Source organism: Hippoglossus hippoglossus, chromosome 13 (assembly GCF_009819705.1).
Source record: "Hippoglossus hippoglossus isolate fHipHip1 chromosome 13, fHipHip1.pri, whole genome shotgun sequence".
NCBI lineage: Eukaryota > Metazoa > Chordata > Actinopteri > Pleuronectiformes > Pleuronectidae > Hippoglossus > Hippoglossus hippoglossus.
Window position 1 is genome coordinate 5,802,404 of NC_047163.1, and position 18,323 is coordinate 5,820,726.

Below are 18,323 nucleotides of genomic sequence, written 5' to 3' on the forward strand. Positions count from 1 at the left end.
CTAAATTGCTGCATTCAGTGTCTGTAATGACTAAAATCAATTCTGGTTAACTTGTAATTTATTGTTGTCGCAGAAACATAACAACATGTTTCCAGTTTCTCCAACAGCCCGCGAAGAAGTGCTGCACCAGCGAATCACTCTGTGCTGCTGCAAAAATCAAGGATTCTGTCTGTGGGAGCAATTAACTGCCTGATGTTGTTGCACTCTTGTAAGGGCACCGTGTTACAGAGAGATTTTAATGAAGTACGATGTGTAATGCTGCGGCCGAAAGCCTCTAATGGCGCAAAAGCAATTGTAGGGGCACCGGGGCACAGTCACAACTGCCTTCATTAGATTCTAACTAACCTGACTGATACGGTGGCAGTTAAGGACACCGGCACACATTTATCCATTCATCCGTAACTGCAAACTGTGTCTTTGACTTCAGACTTTCATACGTTATTAAAAACCGCAAATCTCTTGGCTTCCTGCGGAGGCGTGGTCGCCTGCAGGCCAAAGGTTACATCATTTAATCGGATTGCTGGCAGATACCCCGCAGGCCTTCCTTCTCCTGATGAGTTTTAAAACTGAGAGGCACTTAAAATGTATGCCCACCCTGCGGGCTGAACTCATTTATACCGAGCCAAAGGGAAGAGGAATGAGACTTCACCTGGTGGGAGCCACTGTGTGACATCTGCACATTGTTATGGCACCAGCAGGAGAATTGATTATGAGATTTCAGACGTGATTATTACAAAACAAAAGTCCAAACTGTGCCGAGCGTGACCTTCTGCACCGACAAATGTTTATTTCACAAAAGTCGGCCACAAACATTTTAAAATTCCATCATTTATTTATGAACTCAGTATGATGTTGGCAACTTAGCGATTGTTTCATGTTGTTCTTGTAAACTCTTTTTAACATCTTGTGTACAATCGCCTGTTTTTAGACCATTCAAATATCAAATAATGAAATGCCTTAATAAATGAAGTCTCATTGTTTATAGATTTGTAATTTAATGTGCAAACTAATTAATTTAAGACTGCTTTTGTTAGCAGAAATAGCCCTAAAAGCAGTTTAATTCTACACAATAAGAATGATGACACCAACTTCGAGTCTTTCCATTCAATCTAAGCGTGTGAATCTTGTGATGTAGTGTGTTTGTTATAGCGGCCGCTAATTTCTCTCTTTGTGTGGTGTGTTTTATATCCTCCTCAACCCCTTTGTGTTTCCACTTTTTCTGCTGAGCTGAATGAATCTTCCTTCTGCTCTGTTTGATCTAAAGTTGGGAACTAAGTCAGCAACAATATCGCGGAGCTCAGACGCCGGATGCTCGTGAAAAAGCTGCACACACTGCACATGGGGGGACAGTAAATGCCTCCTCTTGCAGCGCGTTCCACTGTTATCATTGTGTTTTTATCAAGATTTATACTGTAGAGACGGAGCCCGGCACATTTTGTTGGAATTAGTTTGACATAAGGACATTAGCTGCCTCGGACTGACAGCGTCTGTGTGGGTGCCTATTGTTCCAGTGTTCCAGGGGAATGTCTCAAATATTTCCAAGTCCCCCTGCCAGGCTGTAATTGACTTAATCTTACCATTAGCCCCAAGTCGCCCAAAGTCAGCTGTCATCTGTTGGAGTTAAGTGCTGTAACAAGGTGCTTTTGATGTGTCTTGATAGATGTGAGTTTTAGCTATGAGGCTCAGGGCTGATTTTTAACCCCCTAGCGCCCAGCACTGCACACAAACACACGCACACACTCCAAACACACACCGCCTGCTGACAGCAATAATAAGCACTGGCGCACTAACTGACAAACTCTGGCTGGTTCTTGTCAGGTGATGGGATGTTGCTGATCTCATGGAGTTTGGTAAATATACCCCTGCAGACAGAGATAAACAGAACCTATAACCTCCACGCACCATCACCTCTCCACAGGTGGCACACCTAGTCGACAAATCCCCACAGTGTTTGGATATAAACCTAATCGTGCCTATCCTGCAGTTTTTTATTTGACAGAAAGCCAGCTATTCAGGCCCTTAAAAATTATAACAACTGTGGAAATCATATATGGGATAGTTCTGCCACTGCCCGAAGGTGGCAACATCATGTTATACTTCTTGTTTGTTGACATTACACATTTAAATAACATTACATAGTAAAATGTGCAATTCTAACAAAACCGCTGCAGTGAATTATTAATGAATTTGAAATTTCAGATCTTTAAAGTTCGATAAATTAATATTAATCTAGTGAAAAATACAGATTAAACATATCTGTCAATATCAGTTAAGCCTTTCAGATGTGCTCAGTGTGGGTGAACTTGTCGAGCTGCATCCTGCCGCTGCGTTGTCTCTCTCTCTGCTAAAAGACTGGCAGCTCTAATTAGTTCAAGACCTCATCTAATGACTTTGAATTTCTGCTGCCAGCTTGACTATTGCATCAGTGTACATTTTTAGAAGCGGGGGAAGAAACCTGGCCGATGCTCACTACATCAAATTGACTGAGAGCTGGGCCGCAATGCCCGATGAGTTCCCACACCCACATGCTAAGTAAAAGACAGATGACCTCCTGTGGAGCCAATTAATGCACAGTACTGAGTTTTGGAAAACTACAATTTCACTATAACATACTTTAAATCTTTAAATCTCATATGCAAACTATTTGTAATGAGCTCAAATGCAAAAGCATTCAGCACAGAAGAGCGTCAACAAATTCAATTTAAAACTGTGGATAACCAATAGTGAGGCCCTGTCCCAGTTCCTCTCCCTTGGCCCTTCGCTGGGAGTGTCCCCTCCAAACTGAGCCACACAGGAGAGGGCTGGAAAATCTACCCCTTCGTTTCTGGGGGGGGTCCTGAATATACTCTATGGTTGAAGGGCTGTTTGAAGGGCATCACATAGATAAATAGAACAACACTACCCCTTCACGGCAGCTCGCAAAACCAAGGGGTCCACGTGGTCGGGCTGAGAGGTGAATTGGGTCAGTCTTCACCAAGCATTATGACCTCTGGCATGATGATTGATTTCTTTGGAAATCAGACACTGTGGCTCAGTTTCAACCTCGGAGGACTGAGTTTGTTAGTATATCACATATATAGGAGAGTATAGAGTAAGAGTTAGATATGGAATGATAGAAAGTATTTATATTTGTTCTATACAGCAGCCGTTTCTTGATCCTCTTGTTCATTCTCTTTAACTTTTCATTCATCAAAATATGCTCTGTTTTGTCTCATTTTTAAAATATATTATTTTTGTCTATATTTTTGTGCCACTTTGTTGGAAAATATTCTCTTGCTTAAAAATATAAAAAAACATTTCATCTCAACCAACATAATCAACATTTATCATAGTGCCAGCATGGCTCTGTTAACCAAGTCATGTCTTATACAAACAAATTAATATGATCTCCAACCGTTCTGTGAATGTCTGCAGTATGAGCTGGCAGCTGCTACATCAGAAACCTGATCTGACGTTTTCCACTGAGAATTCATAAACTTTATCTTTTTTGGAAGGGGGGGGGGGTAAGTGCACTGCAGTTTTTATCAGCGCTGGCACAACAAAGTGAAAGTCATCGCATCCTTAAGAAAAAGTGAGCGCAGTAATCAACACGCCAGGAAATAGGTCAGAGGACTTGCTGGCAAACAGCAAACATCATTAACAAACATTTGGCCCAGATTTCTCTAACCCTCACTGAACATAAACCTTTGTAGGAAGTTTATACGATTCGCAAACAGCTTCCCCCATTATTCCAAGAGAATCCTCTTAGGGAGTGTTTTTCTTTCCTTAACACGGGGGAAGAGTCAGAAGTCTGCAGCTGCCACCAAACAGCTCAACGGCAGAGAGACGGTAAGAAGAAATGCCATCAGTTGTCTGGTGTCCTTAAAAATCTGTGCAGCTCATGAGACTCCTCAGGATTTTCTGGACGGGAGGAAATCTATCTCTGCCCTCTAGTGGCATGTGAATTCACTGAGCCAATTACTGTGTCATTAATAATTAAGGATAAATCTGTTACTATTACTGATGTAAACAGAAGAAAACAGCTCGTTTGAGGCCATAGGACGTGCTGGTCTTTTGTTTGCACTTGTTCCAGGGAACTTGGCTTTGCCACAGAGCCCCACGTTCGTACCAGATGCATTTGTTTTACGTTACAGTCTGAAGCAGGAGCAGGAAGCGAGGTCACACTCTGCAGTCTGGTGTCAGTTCATTCTGTTAAAGACTCTCAGAAATCAAAATGCAGTACATGAGCTGCGGATACGACTGTGACCTGCCAGGGCAGTGTCGTAACCGGCGCTTCACCCAAGGAGAGTTTCCTCTAAAAATAAACAGGTTATGTTTGAACAACAGTCACTTCAAGGCCTGTTTCAGAATAAATAGAGACGGCTTGATGCTGCTTTGGGCAAAATGCTGCACAACAGCTGCTTCAGCTTTATATATTCTCTGAATCAGAAAGGCAACATGGGACAAATTATTTTTATCATGAGTATCTCAGACTGAATCACACTGGATGAATTTCCTCACTTGAATCGTTTTTATAGTATTTTAATTATTCATTTATTTTTGGCTTCAATGTGGATAGATGGTGGATATTCGTTATCGACTTTATGTTATTTTCCCAAACAAAATGACAGTTTAATTCATATTTCATTGGCCATGACACTTGAAGTAAAATGTTACATAACAGTAAACTAATGGAATAAATATTCTTAAAAGACTTAGAACTGTAAATGCCCAAACTGGCTGTAAATGAAACAAAAAAAACATGTAAACTTCAGGCAGCACTTTGAAAACTGACCTCCAGCTGCAACAGGAAGCTTTCATACATTATTCACATTTAAATATTTACAAATTTGTGGTTAAGCTGCAACTTTATCTCTCTTGTTTTCCACAAGTCCATTTGTGGCAATCATAACCTTTCTTGCTGAATGCATTCACAAAGCCATAAAGTCTCATTAGTCATAAGAGCATGAATAAATACTCTGTAGAGCAAAAAGTTCCAAACTCTGAAATCTAATCATCTTTTCCTTAAGCCAGTGGACATTTAATCAATCTATAGAATGGGATGAGTTATGTTATTAGGCAACGGGGCTGATTCGAGACATTTGGTGCAGCTGTATGAAACCATGATAACCCATGTAAGACTATTCATAATTCCAACTTGAGTCATGGAAGCGAGAAATCCTGTTGAATCAGGGGGAGAGAGAAACATCTCATCACATAGTGTCATCACACACACACACACACACACACACACACACACACACACACACACACACACACACACACACACACACACACAAACACACACACACAAACACACAGCATGTGTCACACGTCTCAACACATGCTCACTACAATGAATACAGTGGAGAAGAGGAGATGCTGGATGTGAATCATGATTCATGCAGCGTGACACACTCGGTGTAGCAGTGTGTTTTGACAGTGACAGGAACCGAAGTTAATTCAAAACAGCGAAAAATGTCAAAATGCTGGAAACAGTAAAAGTCAAAAAATAAAACTAGAAAAGTTTGCCGATCTAAACTTTTATCATTGTTCAAGTGTCAAACCTGCAACACTGGAATCAAATGGAGTGAAAATGTCCGTACACATGTTTCTTCTTTCTCTTTCAGGAAGATCACAGCACACCAGCAAACTACCGACACAGAAACATGTTTCCTATTTAGAATCAGCTGTAACGTACTGTGTTATTTTTGCCTATAGATGTGGGGGAAAAGAGACAAGGTTCCTTAGCAACTGTGCAAACTCACGCTGGTCAGCTAAAGACTGATGTGAAACATCACATGTTTCCATCTCTGTGGTAACAATCTTCTGGTAACTTTAACTTCAGATAACAAAAAAAACTCACTTGTATGTGCAATAATGCAAAATCCAGAAAGGTTACAAAGGTGGAAAAGTTATTCTGGGGATGTTGGACTCGTGGAAGACCCTCGGGTTTGTGTCCTCTCTGCACGATACACTGATGTTTACGTCTTGTGGTTCCCAACAGACATCACATGGTATCACTGCAATGTTGTGTATGTTCCTGAATGTTAGAGCCTATTTATCTGGAGCCTGTATCACTGGACCTCCTCCTAACCTGCACAAAAGTAAGTGACGTAGTTTTTGTCAAATCTATTTCCACACATTTTCTGAGTCACTCCACATCACTGCAGCTTATCAGGCTTTTTATTTGACTGGTTTAATCTTGTATTTTTTTACAGCAAAGACACTGCAGGCTAATTAAAAATGCATTAAGTCTCTTCACCTCCTGCGACCCTCAAAGAATAAGAGACAATAGATGGATGGAACTCCTACAAACACGAACCTCCTAAATGAAGAAGGAAGAAGGGCTGAAGTCAAGCTGAGGTCACAGATTCATGATGTTACTTTAAGTATGAATTACAACAGAGAAAGAGCAGTGCAGGGATCATGTACATCTAACTCTCTTATCTGTCCTGCCCTTTAGAGCTAAGGAGGCTGATCAGCGGGGGGGTGAAGTAAATATACGACTCACAAGGAATAAATGAGCTATAGGGTCGTTGAAGGACATCGTTACATTGCTGTCCCTAGTGGACGGATCTTTAGATATTACATCTGAGAGAGAGAGACAGACAGCCAGCGAGAGAGCGCCCCCGAGAGAGAGAGAGAGAGAGAGAGCGAGAGAGAGAGGGAGGGAGGGATAGATGGATAGAAAGAGAGAGGGAGGGATAGATGGATAGAAAGAGAGAGGGAGGGATAGATGGATAGATGATAGATGGATAGATGGATAGATAGATAGAGAGAAAGAGAGAGATTGAAAGACAGACATAGAGAGATTGACAGACAGACATAGATACAGTAGATAGATAGATAGATAGATAGATAGATAGATAGATAGATAGATAGATAGATAGATAGATAGATAGAAGGATGGATAGAAAGAGAGAAGGAGACAGACAAGGATGTAGAGAGAGAGAGAGAGAGGGAGAGAGAGAGAGCGAGAGAGAGAGAGAGAGAGAGAGAGAGAGAGAGCGAGAGAGCGAGAGATGGATAGATGGATACATGTAGATAGATAGATAGATAGATAGATAGATAGATAGATAGATAGATAGATAGATAGATAGATAGATAGATAGATAGATAGATAGAATTTACATATGATCAGAATCCATGTGTATTTTTATCATAAGCCTCCAAAATCAGGCATAAAAAACACGAGTGATAAAAGCATTTCTTCACTGTCCAAATACTGTGAAAGTTTTAAGTAATGACGTAGTTTTTGCATGATAATAAACTCTGGTTTCCTTTAGCTAACAACGCACTTGTTGGACCAGCCCCGGGCTTTGTGCTGTGGTTTACTTTTCAGGTTGTGGCTGAAGATGCGTGTGTTCATCCCAAAGAGTTTTACGCGCGCAGTTTGTGCGTCCGGACTCCATCGCAACCTCGTTCCCCACCTGCTCCAGCGCGCAAAGCGAAACGTGCAGGTCCACAACATGTCCGTGAAAACCAGAGAGCGGAGGGAGGGAGGAGGGAGGAGAAGAGGGAGGAGAGGAGGGAGGAGAAGAGAGGAGATTACACGACAGGACAGCGTCTTCGGAGGAGACGCCAGTAAGTGAGGAAGATGAGGATCCAACCTCCAGGCTGCAGCAGCCTCCACTTCCGCTGCGCGTAAATCACAAGAGAAAAGCAACAGGAGGACGGTAAAGTTTTCTCTTTCTTCTATGCACGCGTTGGTATTTGATTATATGTTTTTTTACAAAGATTCACAAACTGTCTCCTGCTGTCATCCGAACTGCTGATCATGTTTCAGATTATACTTGTGATAATACTAATTTAGACGTTGACAAGAAGGGTGTTTGAAAAAGAAAAGGTTTTTAATCTCTGTAACAACGTGCAATCAATGAACTAATAAATCTATTTCTTCAGCTATTGTTAATATTGTTTTGCTCTGTAGATGGATGGAGACGTTAATTGTTTTTATTCTGAAAGGCACTCTGTTCTACATTGCATGAAAAGAACTTTACAATTTTTTTTGTTGATAAAACCATTATCCATTTTTCCTACCATGTAGCATTATGACCTGTAGTGTTGAACTGCAAGTTATTTCAATTTAAGGTTGCATTGTTCAGATTGTTGAACCCTAACATGATCATTACAGCTCTAGGCTTAATGTCATTTAAAACAAGGTGCAGTTTCCGTCTGTGTCAGAAACATCTCCGCTGACCTCATATTTCCATATTTACTCTTTATCTCTTTTCTAAAGTTGACTCTGAGAAACTGCAGCAGCAATGTCACAGCTGTATTACGGCAACACTGACAGCTCCTTGTACAGGGACAGCATCCCCCTGCGGATCGTGAGGGCCGAGTCCGAGCTCTCTTCCCTGGAGAAGGCCTACCTGGGGGAAGTCGATAAGGGGGACTACGCCAGCGTGAAAGAAGACCTGGAGGATGCTGAGATTTATTTCAGGATCAACATTAACTGCATCGACCCCCTGGGACGCACGGCCTTACTCATCGCCATCGAAAACGAGAACCTGGAGATCATCGAGCTGCTGCTCAGCTATAACGTGTACGTGGGGGATGCCCTGCTGCACGCCATCCGCAAAGAGGTGGTGGGCGCCGTGGAGCTGCTGGTCAATCACAAGAGGCGTGGGGACAAACAGGTAGCCTCCACCATGATGACATCCCATGTGCAGTGATTGCATTTACACAAGTGTTGTTCAACCATTGAAAAAACTCAGAACCTCATGTGACAACTGTAATAGCTGTACTGTAATACCCCGTTTCCCAGTAGTACCATAGTGTCCCACTGTCAGCCACTGATTCTAGTCCGACTTACAGTATAAAGTGATTTATGTGGTGTTTTCCGGTTAACTGTCCTACTCACGGGTCGGCACGGTGGTGCAGTGGTTAGACTGACGGCCTGATGGGCTTCTCTTCAAATAGAAGAGACCAAAGACATACAAGTTAAAGACTCTAAATTGCCCAGAGGTGTGAATGTGAGTGTGAAAAGTTGTTTGACTCTGTACGTTGACGCTGGCGACTTGTCCAGGATGTACTCCGTCTCTCGCCCCAATGTCTGCCAGGAATGTCTCCGGCTCCCCACGGCCATCGTAGGATAAGCAGTGTAGATAGTGGATGATATCCTCCTTATTCTGAAATACACATGCACTTATGTCAGTACCTGGACAAAAAAAATAAAAGGCAATGGGCACATGTAAAGTATGTGATGCCTTTAATCTTCATGATAGCAGCAAGTGAACAACTGTGACATCTTCCATGAGTCAATACAGCCAACATTTTCATCCTAGCAAAATTTCACAAATGAAATTCTTTTTTCAGTTTATTACTCTACAGATAAGTTTGCATTTACAGTTACTTCCTTCACAGTTTTAACGTTATTACCAGGGGTATTTATGTTGATTTCATTGTGTCCCTGCAATACACTGGCAGCCTGCTTCTATAATGTTCTCTGAAAATCTTAAGACCATGTTCAGAAGATAGAATTGAAATCACGCAAACATGCTGAAAAGCAAATATTAAGCTGCATGGATGTTACATTATGACTGGAATGGTTGTATTTAGTTTGAAAACAGTGTAATTCTTGTTTTTTTGTGTTGTGTATCAGGCATTTTGAAAAAAAGTCCCTGGTTGCGTTCATCTTCTTTGTAAATTTGGTGTTTTTATTTCTTGACAATGCTGGTTCTGCCTGTAATGGAGTTGATTCTGTGAAGAGAAGAAAAAAGGGTGTAGTTGCCTCCAACCAGGAAGACATTTTGAGGGCAGCTGAACCACAAGCCATTAGCTGTGGGCTTGCTGTTAGACAAGATGGGTCAGGCACCCAACACTGATGAGATTCGATCCATTCAAACTAATTCAAACTAGCTGTTTCAGTCCCTGTGAGTGGTTCATAAAGCTGTTACTTGTTCGCTGTGAATCTATTCTTTTTAAGTTTGTTCGTTTCCTCTCTTGGTCTCCTGTACAGATTCCACCAATGCTGCAAGACAAGCAGTTTTCAGACTTCACCCCGGACATCACTCCAATCATCCTCGCGGCCCACACCAACAACTACGAGATCATCAAACTGCTCGTGCAGCGAGGAGTTTCCATCCCTCAGCCGCACGCCGTACGCTGCAACTGCGTGGAGTGCGTCTCCAGCTCAGACGTGGACGTCCTGCGTCAATCTCGCTCCCGTCTGAACATCTACAAGGCCCTCGCCAGCCCGTCCCTCATCGCCCTCTCAAGCGAGGATCCCTTCCTCACGGCTTTCCAGCTCAGCTGGGAGCTGAAGGAGCTCAGCAAAGTGGAGAACGAGTTCAAGTCAGAGTACGAGGAGCTCTCCCGTACGTGTAAACAATTTGCAAAAAGCCTACTTGACCAAACCCGAAGCTCTAAAGAGTTGGAGACAATCCTCAACTACCGAGATGACATAAATCCCCTGCTGGATGACAATAATGACCTGGCACGACTTAAACTGGCTATCAAATACAGCCAGAAAGAGGTAAGCTCTTAATTCATCATCATCATCCTTTTTTTTATAACACAAGATCAGAAAACTACTCCAATGTCTTGGTAAACACAGGTACACAAACAGACCGGACAGAGCTTTACAGTCCTGTGTTGAAGCACCACGAGGAACAAGTAACAACATGGACTATAAGACGAACGGTGCCAAGATGAGCCGCAAATGGCCTGAAGAGGGTGGAGATGTCCTCTGGGAGCTTAGAGCTACATGTAATTGCCAGGCTGGCTCTTAAAAATGCATTACAGTGGCCCTTTCAGACGGTCCCATGACATTGAGATAATTGGCGATAATGATGGAATAAGTGATGAGCACTTCCCTGAAATACAAACTCATAATATTTTAATTAGGGAGGGAACCTTTTACTGTCTTTTAACATATTCTGTGGAAGTATTTTTTTCCCAGGATGCAACAGCGACTTCCTGTCATTTATCATGAAAATTAACGATTGAAAATCACGCGTGGTGATCACACAGTGGCTGCAGCAGAATAAGATGCACAAGGAAACACGATTTAGGTGTAATTTATGAGGTTAATCAAAGATTACACATGTGAATGCATGTAGATGATGAGGATGACAACATTTAGTATTAAGAGTGGAATTTGAAGCCTTTGGTCTCAGTCTACCACATCAAATTTTAATATCTTGTTTTAATCCAGGTCTGCTTGTTTGTTTTGTTGTCTCCTGCACTACAGGCAACAATATAACCTAAACGCTGTGTTTCAGCGAGTTCATTTTATTTGTTCCACTCATGAAATGAATGAAACCACTTATGTGTTGTTTGTTGTGCAATATTTGCAGCACAAAAGGCTCACACCACCTTTGTACATTCACGTTTTGTCTCAAGCATTTAGGAGTCTGCATGTAGAGTTTGGGCTTTTCTGTTATACTGTATTTGGATGAGACAGTTGGGAACATGAGAACGAGAGATCAGCTCCGTGTGCCACCACTGGTCTCCATGGCAGAAGGGTTTTACAGCCGAGTTTCAATGGCTACAGTGGGAAAGGGGTTTATCACAGATGAGTGATTTTTAACAAGGTTTCTTTGGCTGGTTTCAGACAACATTTTGCTTTAAACTTATACTATCTGATGGGCTCTTCTAAGGAGTTTTCATTCTAAAGAAACAGCATCAAAGTGGTGCAGTTTAATTGACTGCGTAGACCACCAGCACTTATTGATGGCAAACATCTCCTTTAATACATTTCCGTCCTCTCTGCTTCTCGTGCTCACTTCTGCACTCGCTGTGGAATATTACAAAGTTTTCTTTGTACGCAGATGTTTTCTTGGAGCTGTTATGGTAAAAAAAACTATGAAACAGCAAGTTGAATACTGTGGAAGAGAAAAACAAAGTCTGACTATTTGCTTTTTATTTTCTGAGCAGAATGTCATCATGAGGTTATTGATCAGTAGGTTTAATGTCTGGGAAACTTAAATTGGATTTACAAATCTTGGTCGCACTGTTTATTTCACATCATAAATTCTAATAATTCTCATTGATAATTGAGAATCATATGACTGGAGAACTTTCCGTACTGTTCATATAAAGTCCTACAGCTTAGGATGAAATGCAAAAAATGCAAAAAATACCAATAAATAGTATTTCTATGTACAGTATGCATGTAAGGAAATAAAAGGACAGTTGCAAAGATTGCAACATCTTTAGTATTATATCATATATATATAATATTTATTTATGGATTTCATCATGTTACCTTAAAATACTGTGCAATAATTATAATATTATCAGATGAATTAAATACCCTGTCATTTAATTATTTATATTATTTAACATACTTGTGCTCTTTGCACCCTCGTTAACCTCAAGTTACCTTTATTTATATTTTATTAAAGAACCTTTTAATTTTATACTTCTCTAGCTTATAGTTATATTTTTGTTTTTTGTTCTATATTTCCTTTGTTAATCTTTATAACAGGCACACTTTGATTTGAGGATGACACTTTAGTAATCTTCTGTAACAATGAAGTTCTTGAAAGTTGAAAGTATTTTTTGTGAAAGTGATTTAGATTTATAGATTAAATACTATTAATTTTCCTTATGAATAAGCACTATACAATATGTTATCACAGGATTAATGCTTGTGTTTTAAGGGGCAGAAGGATGTGACCACAGTCTGTTGCTGTAACATGAAGACGAGGTGATTTTCACTTTCCAAAACTGTCCTCAGACCACATCTGGTGGTGCCACCGTTTTGCCTCCAGTCACGTCGACGACTCACGAACACCAATAGGAAACATTGAAGAAGTCAGAATCTGCTTTGCTACTTGTCCTCATCAACCACAATTTGATGCTACATACAATGTAGAGATCCATTTCACTATAATGTGGTCAGGCTAAAATGATCGTCCATCACCGGCCACAGACGTCAGACAGCAGATGTTTGTATTAAATCCCGAGGGGCAGAGAAGATGTGTATGGGAAACAGATTTGACAATCATTTCTTGACAGAGGATCACAGAACAGAGGATCTCTAATGTTCCCCCCCCCCACCGCCCCACTTCTAACATCTTGAATGCCTCTTGCTCGGGGTGAAGACCGGTGAAGCATGTTTTTTCCATTCCTCAATGTTACCTTTGCTGAGGATAAGCAGCGGGGGGGGGGAAGCTCTGGAGATTTTATCGTAACATCATGTCTGCGGCAGTTTGAGACTACAGGGGGAAAAAAACATGTATTTTACAGCTGTCTGATGGAGAGCTGTTTTTGTCAACGCATGTCCTTCCAGTGCGTGTAGGAAAATGTCGGCCTCCGCTCTTGTTTTACGTGGCTGGACGAACGCCTAGTGTTGAGGTTTTGATGCTTGATGCGATTGTCACGACAACCATCACGGTTTCATGCTTGGGAAACATGTAGTGCAGCCGTGTGTAGCTGCCAATGCTGATGAGAAGTACACAGGAAATAAAATCCACAATCAGATGAATACACAACACGTTAGCCCACTGCCTCCACTTTCACATTAACACGTTTTGATTGGCTGGAGCTTTGCACTAATGCGACGCAATGGAACCACAATCCGGTTCGGCAACACTTGACGTCACCAAAGTTTCGAAGGTCGGACGACTGATGAGTCATTTCAGGAGCTCCACGAGCAGAGTTTTCTGTTGTACTTAAAAACCCTATATAACACACCAGAGGAAAGACACACGGAAAAAGCCTCACATGCCTCCTCTAACATCATTTATCTCTCTTCCTCTCAGTTTATCGCGCAGCCCAACTGTCAGCAGCTGCTGGCGTCTCGGTGGTACGATCAGTTCCCGGGCTGGAGGAGGCGTCACTGGGCAGCAAAGTTCCTCACCTGCAGCTTCATCGGCCTCCTGTTTCCGCTGCTGTCCATCTTCTACCTGATCTCTCCAAAGAGCTGCTATGGCTTATTCATCCGCAGGCCTTTCATCAAGTTCATCTGTCACACCGCCTCCTACCTGACCTTCCTCTTCCTGCTCTTCTTGGCCTCGCAGCACATATCCAATTCACAGCGGGACTGTCAGGGCCCAGCCCCCACCATTGTGGAGTGGATGATCCTGCCTTGGGTGCTTGGTAACAATAAGTACACACGTGTACACCAACACTAACCGATTGCTGTTTTCTCATGTTATCAGGCCTTGTTTTGCATCTGCACACATTTGAGGAAAGTCAATCAGAGGCACTTACTGCAATTGCTCGATAATGAATGTTGACCACTTCTGTTTTTCCTGTTTGAGGTTTTATATGGATGGAGATCAAACAGATGTGGGATAATGGTTTCCAGGACTACATAGACGACTGGTGGAACCTAGTGGACTTCATAATGAACTCCTTGTATCTTGCAACCATTTCTCTGAAGCTTGTTGCCTATGCAAAGGTACTGTATATGTCAGGAAGTCACGTATTTCAGTTTTCTAATCTGCAAAGTTTATAAAAGAGTTTTATTTCATATAAGAAGACATATTTTTGATCACACCGTTTAAAGCGATACTATGAAACTTTTGAACTTTGAAAAAAAAATTTGCTTCGGCTTCAAAATTAGTTTGATGGTTCACCGATTTGGAATTAGTAGATTGGTGCTGCTTTTATTCCCACTCCTGTAGGAACATTTATTAAGTGAGTGGGTACAATACCCTGCAAGTAGTGCATAACTGACAGCTTAAGGCCTTCTCTACACCACTTCCAATATTATTAGAGTAGTAGAGGTCTTTAAAAACCAGCGTTTATCTCCAACATTCTGTGAGGAAACTTGGTTAAATTAATAATTGTAAACAGATTTTGGTGTTTCAGCAAGCAGGGGATCATGGGTAATATCCAGCGTTTTAGTTGTGTTGTGTTTTTAGTCGGAGGGACTATAAAGTCAGAGTTAATCAGAATTATTTATCATGTGGGGCTGCAGAGGGCGCTGTTGCTCAGTAAAAGTTGCATAGTGTTGCTTTAACTTCAGTCAAAATGAGGAGAATTAAAATAAATGGGATTGCTGTTTATTCTTGTTTTTTGAAAAAGAAAAATAAGCTTTGTTACCTGTAATGCTCATGGTAACTTACATCATTCTCATTATTTCTTTTTTTACAGTACAGTGGGTTTAAATACAGAGAAGACTGGGAAATGTGGCACCCGACTCTGGTGGCAGAGGCCTTGTTCGCCATTGCCAACATCTTCAGCTCGTTGCGCCTCATCTGCCTTTTTACTGCCAACTCCCATCTGGGGCCCTTACAGATCTCGCTGGGTCGAATGCTCCTGGACATCCTCAAGTTCCTCTTCATCTACTGCCTGGTGCTTGTAGCCTTCGCCAACGGCCTTAACCAGCTGTACTTTTACTATGAAACAGAAGAGGCGGTTTGCAAGGGGATTCGCTGCAAGGACCAGAACAATGCCTTCTCAACGCAAGTCCCTAAACAAATTGCTCCTGACAAAACTGCGATATTAATATTTAATATGATTTTCATTCAGCGATGCACAATGTGATGTACGGTTGTTTGCTTTTCAGGCTGTTCGAAACGCTGCAGTCGTTATTTTGGTCCGTGTTTGGCCTGATCAACCTCCACGTGACCGATATGAATGGAACGGACCATCAATTCACTGAGTTTGTGGGCAGCACCATGTTCGGCACATACAGCGTGATCTCCCAGATCGTGCTTCTGAACATGCTCATTGCGATGATGAACAACTCCTACCAGCACATAGCTGTGAGCGCACTAGCCGCTGGTTTCACCACACTAATTTGTCTTGTGTTCCTTCGCGAAAGGTTTTGATGAATTGTTTGTTTGTTTCTCTTTTCAGGATCATGCTGATATAGAATGGAAATTTGCAAGAACAAAATTATGGATGAGCTACTTTGAAGAAGGGGGGACTTTGCCGTCTCCGTTTAACATAATACCCAGTCCAAAGGCAGTTTTTTATCTGATGAGATGGATAAAGATATTTTTATTCAGGAGAAAAAGCCTGAAAATGCACGATACCTTCGAAACATTGGGGGTGAGGAGTTTCCAGGGATCTGATCTATATTGTCACCACTGTATAGAATACAGTTATTTACCTACCATTCTCTCTGATATTACAGCGAATATGTTTATATGCATTGTAAAGAATAACTCATCCTACCATTGGAATCAACAATATGTATCTTTACTTTCAGAGACGTGCGGCTAAAAGTGTAAGATCAAACCATCAGTACCAGGTATTACTGTCTTTTTAAACAAATAAATGTAGGCACATTTTCATACAACTTTATTTTGAAAACAAATCTGTAGTTTTTATCCATAACATTATGTTTTTCAGGAGGTTTTAAGGAACCTTGTGAAGCGATATGTCGCTGCGATGATCAGAGGCGCCAAGACAGCAGAAGGTTTGACGGAAGAAAATTTCAAGGTAGTACTACGCGGCCCCAAAACATTGTTTTTACACTGCTGTGTAATCTGTACTATCGTTTAATGTGTGGTTCTCAATATATTACAGGAGCTGAAGCAGGATATCTCCAGCTTCCGCTATGAAGTCCTGGGAATGATGAAGGGTAAATCTCAAGGAAGGGCAAGCTCCGCCTTGGCATATCCTGGAAACCCGTTCAAATATTCTCCCAAATATCCCATTGATGAGCCGGAACAGAAGCAGAGCATGTTTGAAGTGGTCACCACCGCCCTACAGAGCGGAGCTTCCAACACCACCGGCTCTGACAGGCTAACCAACGGTGCAGCTGTTCTGTCCCCTACAGGACAGACTCAGGACGAGCTGTCCAAGGATGTGTCAGATGAGGGGTCTCATAACTTTGAAAAAATATCATTGTCACCAAAAGATTCACTGGGATCTGGGGGAAAAAAACTATTTCAGACCGAGAAAGGCTTCCAGATAAGGCAGAAGAAAAAAAAACTTCCTGGTCCCCATAATTCTGATCAAAAGCCATGAATTATTCCCTGGGAAAATCCATGAAAATAAATGTCTGGATCCGCCTCTAGTTTCTATCTTGACCCATGTCCTGTCCTTCCAAGTTTCATTAAAATCTGTGTGGTATTTTTTTGCGTAATCCTGCTGATACAGAAACAGACCAACTAACAAACAAACCTAACCAGAGCAAAACATAACATAACATGAAAAAATACATGTGAAAACGATTTGTGGACATTTAAAAACTGGTACAGATGTGAGTTTTTAGTCAACCTTAAATATGCACAGAAGATGAGCTCTTCTAAAAAACTTACAAAACTTTGTGGCGGCTACAGCAACGGCATAATGGCCCGTTCCCCTCAGCCGTGACCAAGGGACAGCCAGGAACAGCTGGTAATAACCCAGAGTATCTGAGACATCTGGGAGTGGAGAGGAGCTCAGAGACGTGTTAGTGGAGCAGGAGCCAGTGCAGTGATGAGGTGAGATGCTGTCTCACTTCCTGGTTCCAGTGAGCGGCAGCGTTCTGCAGCAGCTGCAAACGAGACGGTGACGAAAACACATTAGTCTTCCAATAATCTTTTTTGGAGATTTCATTCTTTCTCTTGCCAGTTTTGAAAAACATATATATTGAAATAAACTCATTTTCTCAAGGTAAAGAATATTGTAGTTACCTGTCATATTCAGTTTATTACTTGCATCCTGTCATGTACACCACGTATGTTATTGCAGATTATATCACATGCATTCCTCTCCGATTGGCGGAATATGAAAGTACCGAGTGCCGATTTGATGCTCAGGGAATTTGACACAGGTCTGTAACTCATGATTTATTGTGAGCAACTAAATCCAAAAAGCGAAGACACCCTGCTGCCTGTCCTCAGCGCCTGCACCTTGAATTGTTCTCTTACTGTGATATGCAAAAAATGAATCTGTTTCTAAAAAACAATATTACTCCTCATACACTGCCAGTATCCATTTTTTTATTGATTATACAGTAAAACAAAATAACCCTGTGTTAAAACATGTTTATTTGTATATGTGTGAACTAATTGAATATGTAACTTGGATACATTATCCAGCTGATAAATAAGCAAAGCAGCACCGGGCTAATTCAGTAAAAGATTCTAATTGGTTTTACTCCAAAGCGATCTCCCTTTTCTAGAGTGAGAAAGGTTTTGTTGCAAGATTTATTCCTCAACCTTCGCTCGTACACTTTACAACTTCGAATGCATAAGAGCCCTGTGGCAACGCGCTGCTGCTGCTGTTGAACAAACTTGTGACATGTATTGACATTACTCTCTGATCAAATAAAAATCAATGCCGATGTAAAAAGGGTTTCTAACTTTTCTGTCTCGTGGTTCTCCTCTGCAGCTTGTCGTTCCCCTTTCTCCCTTTTTTCTTTCATTTCCAAACAATGCATAGTGACACTCGACATTTGAACGGAGAGTCGAGGTGAAGCATGAGGTCAGGAGGCGAAAGTTAAA

General features: G+C 41.6%; 1 protein-coding gene across 2 annotated transcripts; it reads left to right on the forward strand.

Moving 5' to 3' along the window:
• The first annotated feature begins 7,507 nt into the window (after positions 1-7,507).
• On the forward strand, positions 7,508-17,026 carry trpc4b (transient receptor potential cation channel, subfamily C, member 4b). Of its 2 annotated transcripts, none has more exons than XM_034604833.1 (11): positions 7,508-7,637; positions 8,222-8,621; positions 9,944-10,459; positions 13,695-14,031; positions 14,196-14,335; positions 15,034-15,344; positions 15,449-15,647; positions 15,742-15,936; positions 16,097-16,138; positions 16,240-16,329; positions 16,417-17,026. In XM_034604833.1, the coding sequence occupies exons 2-11, from the start codon at positions 8,247-8,249 to the stop codon at positions 16,858-16,860; spliced, it is 2,649 nt and encodes an 882-aa protein (XP_034460724.1). In that variant the 5' UTR covers positions 7,508-7,637; positions 8,222-8,246; the 3' UTR covers positions 16,861-17,026. The 2 variants fall into 2 exon arrangements, with proteins under 2 accessions (XP_034460724.1, XP_034460725.1); XM_034604834.1 differs by having other exon boundaries at positions 7,524-7,658.
• Positions 17,027-18,323: the final 1,297 nt, after the last annotated feature.

Bases quoted from the DNA above. Each gene is read 5' to 3' on its own strand.
- trpc4b (XM_034604833.1), top strand. From the start codon at position 8,247: ATGTCACAGCTGTATTACGGCAACACTGACAGCTCCTTGTACAGGGAC. The intron at 15,345-15,448 runs GCAAGTCCCTAA...TTTGCTTTTCAG, and splicing joins CAGAACAATGCCTTCTCAAC to GCTGTTCGAAACGCTGCAGT. The intron at 15,937-16,096 runs GTGAGGAGTTTC...CTTTACTTTCAG, and splicing joins ATACCTTCGAAACATTGGGG to AGACGTGCGGCTAAAAGTGT.